Source organism: Corapipo altera, unplaced genomic scaffold (genome assembly GCF_003945725.1).
Source record: "Corapipo altera isolate COAL_440 unplaced genomic scaffold, ASM394572v1 44, whole genome shotgun sequence".
Lineage (NCBI taxonomy): Eukaryota > Metazoa > Chordata > Aves > Passeriformes > Pipridae > Corapipo > Corapipo altera.
This window is the reverse complement of record NW_020884880.1, coordinates 13257636-13273447: the sequence shown is the minus strand read 5'-3', so window position 1 is coordinate 13273447 and position 15812 is coordinate 13257636. Positions and strand designations below refer to the sequence as shown.

Below are 15812 nucleotides of genomic sequence, written 5' to 3'. Positions count from 1 at the left end.
GCAGCCCAGTTTCAACATTGGAAGTGCCTGGAGCCTGGAGAGAGCCTGCTGTGCTTCTGTCCTTCCCTTTTGCCTAGGCTCCTGTAGGGAGCTCCTGGCATACAATGCTGTCCCATTAATGTGGATATAGGTCCATCACTTGTGATGCTAACATCCCACTGAGAAACAAAGGATGGAGATTGACAGGCAGGCAGATCATGACTTCAGGCAAATGCCATTTCTCGACTACATGCAAGTCATGATCTCTTCTGTAACTGGTAGGACAGAATCTACAGCAGATTTTTTTTTTAAACAGAATTTAGATTCTTTAAACAGAATTTGTTTAAAGGCATCCAGGACTTAATCTGGGTTGCTTATCATCTCCTTCACACAAGCAACTCAAGAGAGCTTCTCTTTTGCTTCAGACATTAGAAGTCTGCAGAAAGATCTTACATGCTCCAGAAAAATACATGTTCATAATCTCTTGTTTTCACCTTGGTGGGAACAAACCAAAGATCAGAGCTAGTAAAGTGAGGAAGTTTAGAGCTGCTTCATCCAGCTGGTCATTGCCCAGGTTGCAGTGATCAGGAGCCCTATAGATACTTTCGTCCTGTAGGAGGAAAGTACATGCTGGATGGGTACTACAAGTCATAGCTACGCTATTTGGATTTTTGTGGGCAGCATTAAACTAACGTCATGAGTCACATATACCAGTTGTTATACTAAGACTAGCATAAAAACATCTTGAATTTTAAGTGTAGTAGAAAGGGAAGTTTTACTTTCTAAAATCTTTCAAATTAGATCAAGCTACCTTATTTTCTTATTTAAATGAAGGTTTTGGGTACCCTTAAACAAATCCAGAAACCACAAATTTCACCAAGGGCAATTCATTCATATTTTAATCTCAATACTGATGCAGTTATACACCATTTTTCACATAAACTCTAGATTACCTCTGGGAACTCGGTATGCAACTAATTCAAACATTGCTTGGATCAAGTTTCCAATCAAACTAATCCACCACTAACATGATTTAGAAGACTGACAAGCCTCTGCAAGTTGATGTAGCCGAACAAATTTCCTTTGTGCAAATGCTAGTCACCTTAAATGTCAGTACGTGGGTTTTGGATAACACACGCGGGTTTTTCAGACATTTATTGTTCTGCAGCATTCTGAAGTATTTCAGGAAAAGTGGTTTCTTAACAAAAGATAAGGTAATACACAAATAAAGAGATGGACAAAGTTAGGTGAATAGGCATAGATAAGATTATGTTTGCTCAGTAAAACTGCACGTAATAGAGGAAGAAAAAAGACCTACCAAAACCACAAAAAAAAAAAAAAATGGACATGTGCACAAACACGCATACCTACAAACATCTGACCAACAAACCTGGAGCTCTTCAGATTGTTAACTGTCACTATTGCCTACACTGCCTCTTGTTTAAATGAAGTACTCAGAAGTTCAGATTTTGTACACATCCAGATATTAATTTTTTGGCAGGATTTTTTAATTTAAGAAAATTCCAAGAAGATGAAGTTAGAGCAGTATCTGTTACAAAACCCCGAATACATAATTTTCTCTCTGACACACTCACACACTGCACACTGACACCAGCCTGCAGAGCAGCTGCACATGTCCATTAGATGGAAAGCAGATCAGGACTTCCCCCACCCTTATCCTGGGTATCTCCTGGCTGCTATGTTGGCAGCCAAAACAAAGTTCACGCTTAACCTCATGCTAAAGAGCCTCTGTTAACAGTCGGAGAACACAGTCCATCCTCATTACATTCATTTCTCCTGAACTACAAGCAGCACATAAAGCAGGCTCTAGTCAAATCCAGTAATGATGCTAGGTATTTTGGGGAAAAAAAAGAAAAAAAAAGCAAAAAGTTGGCACAGTATGGCAAATGTCATACTTCAGGGTATAGTGGTGTTCTGTCAGAAGCCAGACATATTAAAAATATTTACATAATTTAAAATAATTTGTACAGGTCTAGTAAAGTCTATTTTGGGCTTTGGGCTTTAATAAAAGTTTAAACATTTGCTGGATCCCATTGGACTTCATATGTAACCTTGGCATTTGAGGGCAGTATTGAGGATATGCCATTACTAAACTTTTCATATTAGTATGAGTGTGAACTGAAATACCATAATAAAAATATAACAATATTTCTTGAGACTTGAAAACAGTCCTGGACTTTATATGTATTTCCAGATGGGAAACTAAAAATGTACTCTATGTTTGCACATGTATATTCAGAGGTGGCTTTTAGTCTAATTTAAACATTCCAGAATAATGTGGCCTAAATATAACAACATGAATCATCCATCATTTTCAAAGAAATATCTGGCAATTTTTCATTATGAATCATTAGGGACAGGTACCAATACCTGTCACAAAACTCCAGGTGATTGTTTGTTATGATGAATCCATCATAAAAACTCCTGATATTATTTTGGGGCTTAGAGTAAATAATTTACCTTTAAAGTTATGTAATGAACATTTCTAGGAAGCAGAGTTAAGAAAAATTAAGGAAGAAAAAGTTCATATAAGATTCTGGTCAAAACACCAGTGTGCAAAAAAAAGAGGCAAATAAGTACTAAATATTTAGTGTATAAAATGCCATGAATAATCTTCCCAAATGCTCTCTGTAGTCACACTGTATGTAGTCTGTAGAACATTCTGTAGAATATAAAATATGGATTCGAAATAAAATAACATTAAAGCCAAAATAAACAAAATGCTTACCTGGCAGTATCAAACTGTGGAAGGGCCAGAGCCCGGCTAAAGGAAATTTTGAGATTTAGAAGTATAAACTATATCCTCAGCTGATGCAAAAACCATGTGATTCCTTTGAATTCAACTTTCACAGGTTTACACCAGCTGAGGATCAGGGCTAAATTTCAAAAGTAATTTTTGACTACACCAAAAATCTTGCCTCTGATTTTGTAAAGATAGAAGATTAGGAAATTTTATTTTGAGCTGTTTGTGAGGCTTGTCTCTCCTTTCTGTACACTCATATCAAAAAATTAAAATGAGGAGGGGAGAGGAGGGGAGAGGAAAGGAATTGCAGTGAAAAGGTGGATATTTTGCTTTAAATAATTTCAGTAGAATGAGCAACAAAACTACAGGAATCCTAGCCGCTGTTTTAATATTTTACAAAAGCTTTCTTTTTTTACAACATAATTTTAAGGTCAAGCTTTCATGAATGAAAATGTAATATAACAAAGGTAATAACCCTAAATTAAAGTACTTCCACACTGATACTGTCACTAAATGAAGAATCTGATACTATCTTAAATAAGATTTGTAGAATATTTTCCAATATGAAAATGAGTTGGTTTCAGTGTGACCTTAATATATTAAATGGCAGGAAAAAAATGCACATCCATGACCAGAAGAGGAAGATTTTGCATAAATTAAATCCTCTACCTAAAAACCCTAACAATGTTTTACTCAAATCTGTTCATGCTAGTTCATTTTTGGCTGGTCAAAGTCCACGTTCCCCCTGTCTCTGCAATATTCCAGCTATGTCAGTTATTTCACTGTTTTCTTCATAACGTAAGTTTCTTAAACGGGGGAAACCATCTAAAGCAGAGTAACATTGCCAGAGAAGTTGCATTTAGTCCTCAGCACACAAGCAACAAACTGTGAGTAAAGAGAGCTCAGGTTCCCTGGGGTAAAGCAGGGGCATGATGGGGGTGTCCCGTAAAGTGGGCTATGCAGTAATTGTAGAATAAAGAGGATATAGAGTGCAGAGGACACACCTAACTATGCCACATCCCATGCAGTCTGACTACAGAGCACATTTGAGAAGATTTTTCATTGCATTTTATACACCAAAATCTCAGATAAACTTTACTGGCCAGCAATTTGCTAGTAAAAACCAGAGCAGAGCGAAGTTTCCTGCATAAGTATTTCCAGGGTGGGAGACTCAGCCTGTCCTAGTTTTTAAATTACCTTGTTAATACCTCTCCGAACATAAATAAGAAAAATTGTACTAATGAACATCTGGAAGACAGTATATATAGCCCTCCCACCACTGAAAAGTGTCACTGGCCATATCTGACAGAGGACACAACAAATGCTGTGAACGTTTCCTCAGACTGCACACAGCTTGTAGAAGTGTTTCAAATATGCCTCTGATCTTAGGAGAAGATCTACAGGGGTATTCGTTAGTCCTGGTTTGGATATGGTTGACATTATGTGAAAGTAAGTGCTCTCCTGAGATTTCAGTGAAAGCCATGATGCCAGGGAAGCTGATCTCACAAGGCTTCCATCATCTCAGATGACAGAAGTCTCAGAAGATCAGTTAATTTTTATCATTCTGAGCCAAAATTTCATCAGTAAAGTTCAGGAAATTTCAAGGGTATTAAATCCAAACACAAACCGCCACCTTCAACTGGATGTGAATCCTAAATTTGAGCCTGCACCCCCTGTAAGCTTGAGTTCAGCCTCCCCATTCTTTTCCTAGTCATGAAAAAACACTATATTTCAACAATTATATTGATATTACCAACATTAATATTAACTTGAAAAAAAAAATACATAAATACTACTCAGACAAAAATTGTGTTTCCTTGAACTGGCAGCCAGAAATTCTTCTGTGCCTGTTTCAGCTCTTCCACTGACAAATTGTGTGGCCTCTAGTGAGTCACTTCACTTTTCTCTCTCAGTTCAACAGTCTGAAATTATTTATCTCACAGGAAGGCTATCACAATTAATAAACTGCTTCATTAGCTACTATATAGTTTTTAGAAAATGCTTTTTAAGTCTGTTCATAGAGAAGAGATTTATTGCCACGAGAATTCTGCTTCCAGCTCTCATGTCCTCAGTGGTTAAAATATGAGGCTGTTAAAGTGTGCAACACCATCTCCTCCAACCCAAAGCCCCTTCCTTGTTATGAGATGCACTAGCACATCCCAGTCAAACACTGGGCTTAATGTGCAGCGGCCTGAAGTGCAAAACAATTTACATTATTCATGGATCTTGCAAAAATCTTGGAAAATTAAAGCTGTACATATTCCAAGCAAAAGACTGAAAATATCACAAATATCTATGTGAAGCAGAACTTCCCTGTAACGCAACCTTAACTTTATTTTTACATTTTCCTTTTTCCCCGGCTTCACTACCATAAGGACTTGCTTTTACTTGCACCAGCGCCCACTGACACACAACTTAACGCAAACAAAATCTTTTCTTTAGGGTACAGTTGGGCACCAAACAAGTTATCCTCACGTATATGGATGCATCAGACTTAAGTTTCAAAATCTTATGACATACAAAAGCCAGCAGTTCATGTGTTGGGCTAGCTGATAGCTACAGCAAGCAAATATTACAATTGTATTTCAATTATTGCTATGGTTACAAAATCAGGGTGGACACTAGAGGGAAAAGGCAAAAGAGAAACAAATCTACAAAGACGATAAATCCTCTGAGGAAAGTGAGGGTGGTGGAGAAAAAGAAAAAAGAGAAAGGGTGAGGGCTGGTGGGTGGGGGAGAAAGCGAGGTCACTTTAACACCCAGCTGAATCAAGGAAAACAAAATAATAAAAATACAAGTTCTTCTGGGGAAATAGTGCTGATAAGATCACGGCAGGATAAAGTGACACAAAGAAAGAAAAATGCAAGGAATTGTTACAACTTGTGCCTACAACAAGCAACGCAATTCATATGCACTCAGGAGAAGTAAGACCAGATATTCGCCACATATTCGCAGCAGCTATGAGTAACTGAGCTGCCTTGCTTCCCTAGTGAACTTACTGAGCCACTGACAGCTTGAGAAGAATTAGTTCCTACCCTGTCTAGTTCATAATCCAGAATTTAGGCATGACGGGTACAAGGTACTGTTTCAATAAACAAACCAGAATACAGTTAGCTTCACCCATCATGATAATACCTTAATCCACAGCAAGGCACACTGTCTGCAGGTAAAGCTACTGCCTGGGGAATATTTTAAAGCACAGATCAGGAGCACACTAAAAGTTTGGTTTTGGAGACTTTAAAACATAAGAACAAATATAACAGGAGATACAATTTCAGATTAGGGAGCTTTGTCAACAGTTACAGAAGCATCGTGGGTTTTAACTATTTAACTGTCCGTTCTGTGAAAACATTTCTCAGTTACTGATACAGGAAATTTCATCACACTTTTTATTTGGAAGACTTTGCTTTACACATTCTTTCTTCTCTTATGCTTCTTTCATTGCTTTATTGTGAAGGATGAGATAAGCAATTCCTTTTGAAACTCTGAAGAGATGCAACATTTTTCTTTCTGTTATTTGTGCATGCTGCTCTATTAAAGTGACTCCTTTCCCAGCTAACTGATAGGAAAATGTAGACTTCAAACTGTTTATTTTGTTTAACCAAGTATCTTCAGTCATGAAGTGTTAAGTAGCTAAACCTAGAGCTTCAATGGCTTTGATCCTGCCTAGACTACCTATGTTAGCCTCTTGCCTCAAATCAGTATGGAAACCTTGCAGACCTGGGCCCAGAGCCAGAATCCAGAGGGATGTACTTCCCAAGGCTACCAGCTGTCCCAGCACACCACTGCTTGTTAGGGCAGCACTCTTCATTTCCACATCCAATGGCTGCTGCAATGGCTGAGCTGAATATCAAAGCGGGGCCAAGGTAAGAGCTTACTCCAGCTGTTTCTCACTTTGCACCAGTTGCACAGTCACAGTAAACCAGCATGGAAATACATGCTATTTGTAAAACAAGCAGCAGAAGGCTCCATCCAAACTCAGACCCCAGTCCACATCCGATGAAAGCCCTCCACCTTTATAGCTGAGCCTTTCCCATTTGGCTGACTACTGTGTTCCTGGAGAAAGCAAGCTGTGCCTGTCTAAAAGCTGTAAGAAATGCACCCAGGTCCCCGCAGCCAGTCCTGCCTTTCCTCTGGGATGGAGAGCTGAGTGATGCTTGGACCAGGATTTTCACAGCCACTAGTAGGATTTGGACCCTTAGCTCTCATTAAGTTGAATAAAAACCAGTGCTGATGACAACTGGCTCAATGCAATTTCTTTCACTTCTCTCCTCCTCCTCTGCCAAAGCTGTTCGGCATTCTTAGGTGAATTAGGAGGTTCAGTTATTTTACTGTTATAATTGGGAACATGCACACTACCGATTTATTACTTTTCTTTTCTGGTTATGTTTTCACTCTTTCATCTGATAGACACTTTCAAATTGATTTTTTTTATTATTACTGTTCAACTTAGTAATGCATACAAGGCAAAAAAATAGCCCAGAGTCCTACACACTTCTCATGCAGAAATATTTTCTTTTTTAAAGAACCATACATATTCTGTCAGGAATATAAGCACAGCCAAGCTACACATATTATATTTTATTTAAATTTTATAAAACTACATATCCAGCAAGTGGTAGACAGAAAGGGTAAAAGAAAAAATTACCAGGTCAAATTTAAAACTGTATTTTTAAGTTCAATTATGTTCATTGCCAGCCTGCTTTTTACACCTCCTTTCAGAGGTCATAAATTTCTGCAGGTAAAGATCAATGCCTTGCAACATTCAGACAGAAAGGCATCGGCTCCATCGAAAAGACCTGCTGTCGCTCAGGTTTCCAGCAGTTCAGTGAACACTATTTATCTTTCACTCCAGTAATCCACACAATATTGCACTTCTGAGTTCTAAAACCTCCAATACTCTGAAACTGCAAAACCAAACTGTACGTAAGCAGTATATTAAGGCAAAAGCACCACCAACAATTCCAATTTCATAATGCTCTCAGGCTACTGAACCACATGTTAATACACTACACATGCTACCCTGTGTACTTTTGCCACATACACTTAAGAGCTATATGTTTCATCCTCTTTCCAATGCAATATATTTTAACACAAAATCAATGTATGTTTTTGGTAGCCAGCATAAGGGTTTGATCCATTCAGCTCTGAATCTAAGAAGAAAGCAGTATTGATTTAGATGTTCACTCATTCATTTACTAGGACAGTTTTAAAGCATTAGGTGATAACCTAATTGAGAGGCATACTGTGAGGGAAACTGAGATTGTTGTGATAAATTAAATCAGTTCTGGGATGTCATCTGCAATACTTGATGGAACATTCTCCAAAAAAAAATAAACCAGGAAATGAGAGTCTTGGGTGGCAGAGTGTGGCTTTCCATAAGTGCCAGGTAATACAAGCTGATTAAAATACATATAGATAAATAAATTGCTTATTATAGAAACATTACAGTAATAATGCAGCACATATGAACCAATCAAGGGTGGGAATCTTTTGCTGCCTATCTGCTTTCTTTTAAAAAACTGGCATCACACAGCATCCATACTGGTATTATTTTATGCATTTTATGGAAGCAAATTAAGTCACCAAATAGTGTTATGACTGCTGCATACCAAATCATTCTTGCATTGCTCAGGTACATACTTTCATGAGGCCAGAAGGATTTGGTCTCACATCTGGGTCTCATGCTTAAAGGAGCCCATCCTGCATTCGCTCATGTAGGCCCTAAAAAGGCGCTGATCCATTTCCCATGGATTTGGACAGCTGATGAATCAGGCTCAAGGTTCCCCAGACTTCTCCATTTACTTCAGTCACTAGCTGAAAGCATCTTAGATGACTCTATCTAGTGTTTGACATACACATTCTTCTTAGAGCAGGGCCAGCCAAAAAGAACATAAGAAGTGCTGAATGCATCAGCAGAAACAGCATTAGCAGAATCTAGCGAAATCTAAAATTCCTTCCTAATGCAGGACACAGTCCAGTAAGGTACTAAGCACCCTCACTTTTGCCTTTTTTAAAAAAGTTGCCAGAGTACATGAAGTTTCATGCTTTAAGCATGAAGAAAAGTGAAACAGTTAATAATAAGAACAAACATGCCTGTAATACAGATGATTCTGATTTAAAATCCATGAACTTACATGTAAGAAATCATTTTTCTCTAAATATTTCCCACATTTTTTTCAACTTTGTGTTTACACCAAGTGTTGTTAATAGCGTCATAGTGCTCAAAGTGGTTGGCTAAATGAAGAGGCCTTTTACATTACATGTGTGCTCAGACTGAAACAAACTATAAAACTAGAATATAGAAATATGGAATATTAAAAAAAAACCAACAAACCACCTGCATTTGAAAATAAGAAAGGTCTTGGAGCTCTGAATTTTACCTCTTACACTTAAGAGTTAATGTGTGCAGATGTTTTCCACCCTTGGAAGAGTGGTAGAAAGCCTCTGAGAAGCAAAGGCGCTGCTTGTTCACTATACCATGTTTTGGATAGCACTTTCTATCTGAAAGAACCATGCCTTCATACATTAGATTTAGGGACAAAACCTGCCTACCCAGACTAAAAAGTAATTTATATTAATGTACAGTTTCAGTTATTAAAGCACAGAATTCTCACCATATGCTGCAATAATTTAATCTTGTTCTTAAGTAGCCTCACACTTCCAGTAAAAAAGAGGCAGGGGGTGCTGGGAGAGAGTAAACTACAGAACCTTTAGTCCCCAAAACAGATGCCAGTTTTGGATTTATTCAGCCAAGGAGTATTTGGCTTGGCTCAGCTACACTTGCATTGAAAAAACACTTGCCTATTCCAAAAAGTTTTTAACAAGCTCTGCTGCAGATGCTGTTGCCATTTGGCATGTCACCGTCACTGTGTGGTACAGCAGAGAGAACTCTTGACCACAGGTTTTCCTTGGCTGGGGGAGCCAGTGTTTTTGGCTATCGTTCTTCTTCTGGCCAACTGGCTGCATGTTTACGCAGTGTGGTTTTAGATGGAGTGTTAACAGAGGCTGGGTTAACAGCCTAACCCAGACCAACACTGAGACGAAGGCATGACCTATCCAATCTAAGAAAACAGAGGTAGAATAAGCTCGTATATGTTGTTACTCTTAACCCAGACTCTCTTGCATGCATTTTTATACTTATAGACAAAAAGATATTTTTCTTTGCCTCAGGATAAATGACAACAACTTTAAAAGCTGTACCAGTCATGAAAGTAGAAATATATAAAAACCTGTGGTTGCCCAATCTTTGTCAGTTTGATTTCATTGTCTCACTAATGACAATGTTAACTGGGCAAAATATCACCGAAAGAAGTTCTGTTACTCTTGTTTTCCACTACTATGAGATATCCTCAGAGGATAAAAACCCTGCAGAGTTAAAAGAAAAACTTCTGTCCTCATATTTCCACTAGCCAGCAAACAGCAGTTCTGAAACTGGAAAGTTTCAGAGTGTTTCTACATTGATGAACTTGATTTCAAGGATATCAGTGCTGAACACCTCCACAAAAGTGCATATAAAGCTGGGAAAACTTAAAAATGCCCACCTGTAGTTTAGTTTACCTACACTAATCCTATTCCAGTACATATGCATGAGAAGACTTGTAAGATGTAGAACAACTTTAAAAACCACTTTTTTATAAATTAACTACATTTGTCCAAATTCTGCCACTTCTTTTTGATGGCAACTACCTTGTTGTACTCTAGAAAAAGAAAATATCCCAGTTTCATACATGTTGTTTGGTGTGCTTCTCTAGCACTGCCACTACCCTGACATGCCACACTCCTATCTGGAAAAAATGAGGACTATATACACTCCCTCCACAGCACACACTTTTTACTGCACTCTTTATTGACTGACAATTTTCTTTAAGTCAAGTTGTGGAGCACAGACACCATTAGAGAAATAGACAGACCACTTGCCTAAATTCTACTAATCTGTACCAAAAGTCCTATTTAACACAGTATAGATCAGATAGCCCTTCAGTTGCCTTTCACTGAGAGTTCAGTTAGGACGAGGAACATCTTGAAAGTTCATACAAACAAAGGCAATTTACTGCAGCATATTAAAAAAGAGTATAACGTATGACTAAGAATGAAGTAAGCAGTGTCTGGCTACATCCCCCACTGTCTGGGTAACCGGTATGCAAGAGCAATATGAGAAAATACAGTAATTTTAAAAAAATTGTCTTTTTACCATTTTGGCTTCTGAATGCATTGGGGGAACTTGAGGTGAAGCACACGGATTGCTGAGGTTCGGTCCCTGCATCCCCATGATGTTGGAGTTCATTGACATTTGTCGCTCCATCTTTTAAAAGAAAAAAAAATATTTGAAAACATCTGGAGACATTTGCAAGAATTTACTCTCGGTTTCTTTTTAAATGGACTCAGCTTTATTTCTTCAAGTCATGACTGAAAAAATAATCTGTGTCATGAATTGAATGTGTGTATGCACACAGGCGTGTGTTTCATCAGAATCGACCCTGAAAACTCACAGCCAATTATAAAGAAAGGGGTTCTTTAATAAACAAATGTAGCAGCCACCCAGGTTTGCACTTTTTTGTAATGATTTTCTCCCTCTCAGTGTAACAACACTCAGAGTTAAGTGGTTTTAAAAGCATCACTGTATAAAATTGTAGCTTCCCCTACCAGCGCAGCCCAAATTAGCTTGTTAAAAGCATAAATAAAAATCTACAATCTCAAGCATATGGAAAACAAGTTGGCTCTTTTTCCTTCACTCAGACTACTCAGATGAGAAGAGTTTTCCATATGTCTTGTAAGGGAAACTTTCATGCACTGCTGAGATAGCAAAAAACAAAGCAGAACTCCTCCTGGCTATTCAGAGCCCTTTCTGCAAGCTAATCTCACTAGGTGGAGAGGGAGGGATACACTTTTCAAACAAAATCTAATGGCGTTAAGTCCTGTATAAAATCATTTCCTGGAGTTTGTTCCTCAAAAAGAGGCAAGCCTCATACACTGCTAGGCGTTGGCAGAGCTGGTAAGCAGGGTTATGGTGGTGCCAGAGCTGAGCATCCTGCTGTGCTTTGGGCCAGTCCCCTAAATCTTTGGCTCTTGCACAGAAGCTTTTGAATCCTTCTGAGGTCTCCAAGCAGGGGGGGGTATTTTTCATGCCCTGTGGTGAGATTGTTTCCCACCTTCCATGATGCCTGCAAGAATGGGTGCTGGGCCTTGGGGAGATGTCAGTATCCCACTGCTTCTCTGGTGGAGCATAGCTGCCGCTGCCAACGCTCCTACCCCCTCTCCGTGGGGTAGGAGCACCTCCCACTACCATCTCCCCTGCAGCCCTTTCAGGAGGGGCAGGAGCTGCAGCCGGGGCAGCCAGCATTGAATGCATCTGTCTCACTTGCGAGCTCACGTCTCTGTGGCTCTCAGCCAGAGCACACCTGCTCATCTGCAAGTAAAGTTGCCCAAAGGGTTCCCTGGCAGCAGCCTGAAGACACCGAACTTACACCATTGCTGGATGTTTGCTCCATTTCATGTTCCTTGGGAATTATGCCAGGAAAAAAGCTTCCCACAATATCTTATTTTTAAAAAGTCTAATTTTTTTGTTGTTGAACTTCCTGGTCAGTATTCCAGGAGACCCTTATTGACAAGTTACTAAGTAATAACTTATTAATGACTGATCAAATAGCAGCCAAATCTGAATCTTTGTATACGTGTGGAATGCCCCCCTCGCTCCAGCAAATCCAGAACAAGCAGTACTTTCCTCCCTCCTATGGTCAGTTTCTCCCAGGTTGTCTTCCAAACCTAATATCGTGAAATGAAACAAAAACTTCTCCTTCCCCATATTATCCTTACTCATCTCCACTCCTAACCTGCCCAAGTCTCTTATACAGAAAATGTTGTTAAAATCATTTAAGAATTTGAAGCTACAACTGGAAAGCACTCCTTTAGCTCCCATAATAAGATGGGAAATATTCCCATCCCTGCAGAAATGAGTTAAAGATGAGCAATGATCATGACCTAAATCTAAATAAGTGCAAGTTAACAGGTCAGAAAAGTAAATCACATTTCTTTCTTGTTAAGTGGTTATCTCTCACAAACAAAAAGATTACTTAGACTTCACCGATATAACTTATGTAAATGGCTTTTCCAGTCTTGTCTGAATTCAGAAAAATCTTTTCATTCCAGAACAGATATCCTGACCTCACCTATGTGACCAAGTGTGAGAATCAGAAATTGTAGTCTCATGTAAACTGCTTCTAATCACTCTCACACTAATTAGCATGTTGTTAACTGTATCAGAAATACTCTTGTGTAAGATGAAGCACTGAAAAAGGTCCAGCTTCCTTAACACATTTCACTTTGATTTTTACAAAATGCAGCAGACTTTCACCTCTGCATAGACTGAATCAAGCACAAAACAACCTTCCTCCCCCGCTAAAAGAATCCAAACCAAAAAACTTACAGGCATGAGTACAGCAGAAGATCCTGGCATGGTAGGATTGGGCAGGGTGCCAGGCATAGAGGCAGGCATAGGCTGTCTTTGTCGGTTGTGTAGGTGCAGTAGTGAAGACAGAGAACCTGGGACAGGCCTAGAAGAGAAGAAAAGAAAAGTAAAAAAGCTGTCATGGGCTATGGAGACCTAAACAAGCCTTACCATGCCAGCCATTGCTAGGCACAGGCAGCTCTAGACAAGTAGGCACAGATAAACCAGTCCAGGATTTGTCCTTTCCTGCATAAATCAGTGGAACATAAAGTTTTGAAGAAGAAGATGAATCACCTTCCTTCTGCTGTTTATCAGTTAAAGCACCAGTATAGTTCATCTGATATAACATGAGTGTAAATGTATCAGCTGGTCTCAGTCTATGCACCTCTGCACCTTACAGTGGCCAGCAAAAGATTTCTACAAACAAGGCAGGAAAATTTCTTGGCATACCACATCAGTGCACTGCTGTAAATTCAGCCCTCAGGAACAAAAATATCTGGATTATAGTTTTGCAGGTTGTGACAGAAAATTATCCGCTCTTAAATAATTTTTTAAATTCTATCACCTGTAAATAAACTACTCTAAAATGAGTATTTCATGTCTTGATATTCTCTCCTGTGAAACTCTACCAAGCCATTGTTCCAAAGCAAGGTTACTAATTTTACCACTTAGCACAGAACCAGGACACAGAAAATGGAAAAAAAGTAGAAAGAAAATTAGGAAAATTACATTCTGATTAAGCAGCTTATAAAAGCAAAATGTATGGACTATAAAAAAGCAGAGTGATTATTTTGGCAAAGGGGGTTTAAAAGGTTTAGAAGGATTTTTTAAAGTACAGCAGAGGGAAAAGAGTGCATCTGAGAAAGCAGGCCCACTCACAAAGAAGAAACATAAAATTAACAGGTTAAACAAAACTACACTTTAAAAATAGCCTCTAAGAATGTGGTCTTGGGAGTTACTTAATCAGTTATTTGTTGGTTTTGGGGTTTTTTTGGTTTTGAAGAAGGTATGAGTTGCTTGAAGTTTGGGGTGAGTATAACTCGTTACCTTTTCAAAAAGCTGGAAAATAAGAAAGTTTTCACGTACAGTGCCTCAACAAACATTGCTAGTATGAGTACATTATGTTAAATTCTCAGAGAACAAAGAACTGCTCTGCAGTATAACATGTGGTTTACACTGTTTATTGGGAAGGAGAGCTACCCCTAAAGGTACAAGAAGGACTGGAGAGAAGGGAGCATAGTCTGGTAGCTTGAAGAGCCTCTATTGGGGGAGCATGGAAAGAGTCCAAGATGAGAGCCTCTAACCATCACAGCTGATTTTCAGCCTTGGCAGAAGCATCCTTTGCTTCAGTGATGAATCCACAGCTAGCCATGAAAGCCTCAAAACTGGGCTGACATGGTCAGAGAAGCAGAGTCATAACCCTAGAGCTGCAAAGGAGAAGACAGTTGTTTATCCCACTTGGTCTGAACTGTGTCACACCACATGATAGGGCTTTACATCTTGGCCCTCCAGTTTTAAGTTGTACTGGCAATCATGAATATGTACACCCCTTCTCTAACTTTAGAGGTCACTTCCAGTAATCTAACAACAAGCAAAGACTCCAAAGGCTGTGAGCAATGGGATTCACAGACATCCAGTATGCAGGACACCACATCCAGGCTCCAAAAATGGATGCACCTGTCTCATGGCAAAACCATTTTCTTTTGACCTACAAGTCTCATACTCTTTTACCAAGAGTTCAAACAACTTAATCCACTTGTCCCTAAAACTCCCGAATATTTCCCATCCTTGGACTTGCAGTCCTTCAACCCTCTTCTCTTCAACCCATTGCCCCAGAAACATTTCTGTCCCAACAAATGCCATCTCAAAATCCTTGCCCTGCCAATTCCTTCATACTCAGACACCCTACTCCTCCCACCCCTCTGCCCTCAGCTGCCCTCTCTTTAGCAGCTGCACACGACTGAACCCGTCCTTTTGTCTTGGTTCTCCATGGAGAGAAAAAGCCTGTGTTTTGAAGGGTGTTTTAAAAATCCTCCAAGACACACACAGTACTTATTCAGAAGGGGAAAAAAGAAATCCCAAAGCAGCAACAAACATATCTCAGATACAAACAATGAGTTCTTCCTATACCTCCCGGGTTGTCTGTTGATGGAGGAATAGAATGTACTTACATCTTCATATCACCCCAAAAAACCTCAAGACAATGTCTCCCAGATATATGGTGTAATCCTGTGAGAAAGTGCAATAAGTACTGTGAGGAAGCATGAATGAGTTTCTGGGATAGGGGACTCTATGGTCAGCTCAGCATAAGGCTAAGTCTTGGGAGCTGTGGAGGTGGTGTAAGTGGAAAGGATACAGTGCAGAAAAAATGAGCTCAGAAAATATACTCAAGGTACACAGACCCTGACCCATTCTACTGTCCACTTAAACACAGCCACGCACCAGCACTCATTCACATGAGACAACTGACAAATCATTAGGATAAGGTCAAAATAGCATGAAAAACATACTCCTTTGAAAAGAAAAAAGTGAGGACATACCAGATTGAATGTGAACGACCTCAGTTTGGTTTCCAGTGGCTGTGGTGACCCCCACAGGCAGTGTCCACTTCCCACTGGCCCA

The 15812-nt window shown here is 39.3% G+C and overlaps 1 protein-coding gene across 8 annotated transcripts in view; it reads right to left on the bottom strand.

Annotated features, from left to right (window-relative positions):
* CREB5 (cAMP responsive element binding protein 5) overlaps nt 1–15812 on the bottom strand; it is a 256030-nt gene that overhangs the window by 61195 nt on the left and 179023 nt on the right. For all 8 annotated transcript variants that reach the window (XM_027639345.1, XM_027639339.1, XM_027639340.1 and 5 more), the window contains 2 exons: nt 13170–13296; nt 10938–11048 (listed from right to left, as the gene is read on the bottom strand). In XM_027639345.1, coding sequence (XP_027495146.1) covers nt 10938–11048; nt 13170–13296 — 238 coding nt within the window. The remainder of the gene's footprint in view (nt 1–10937; nt 11049–13169; nt 13297–15812) is intronic.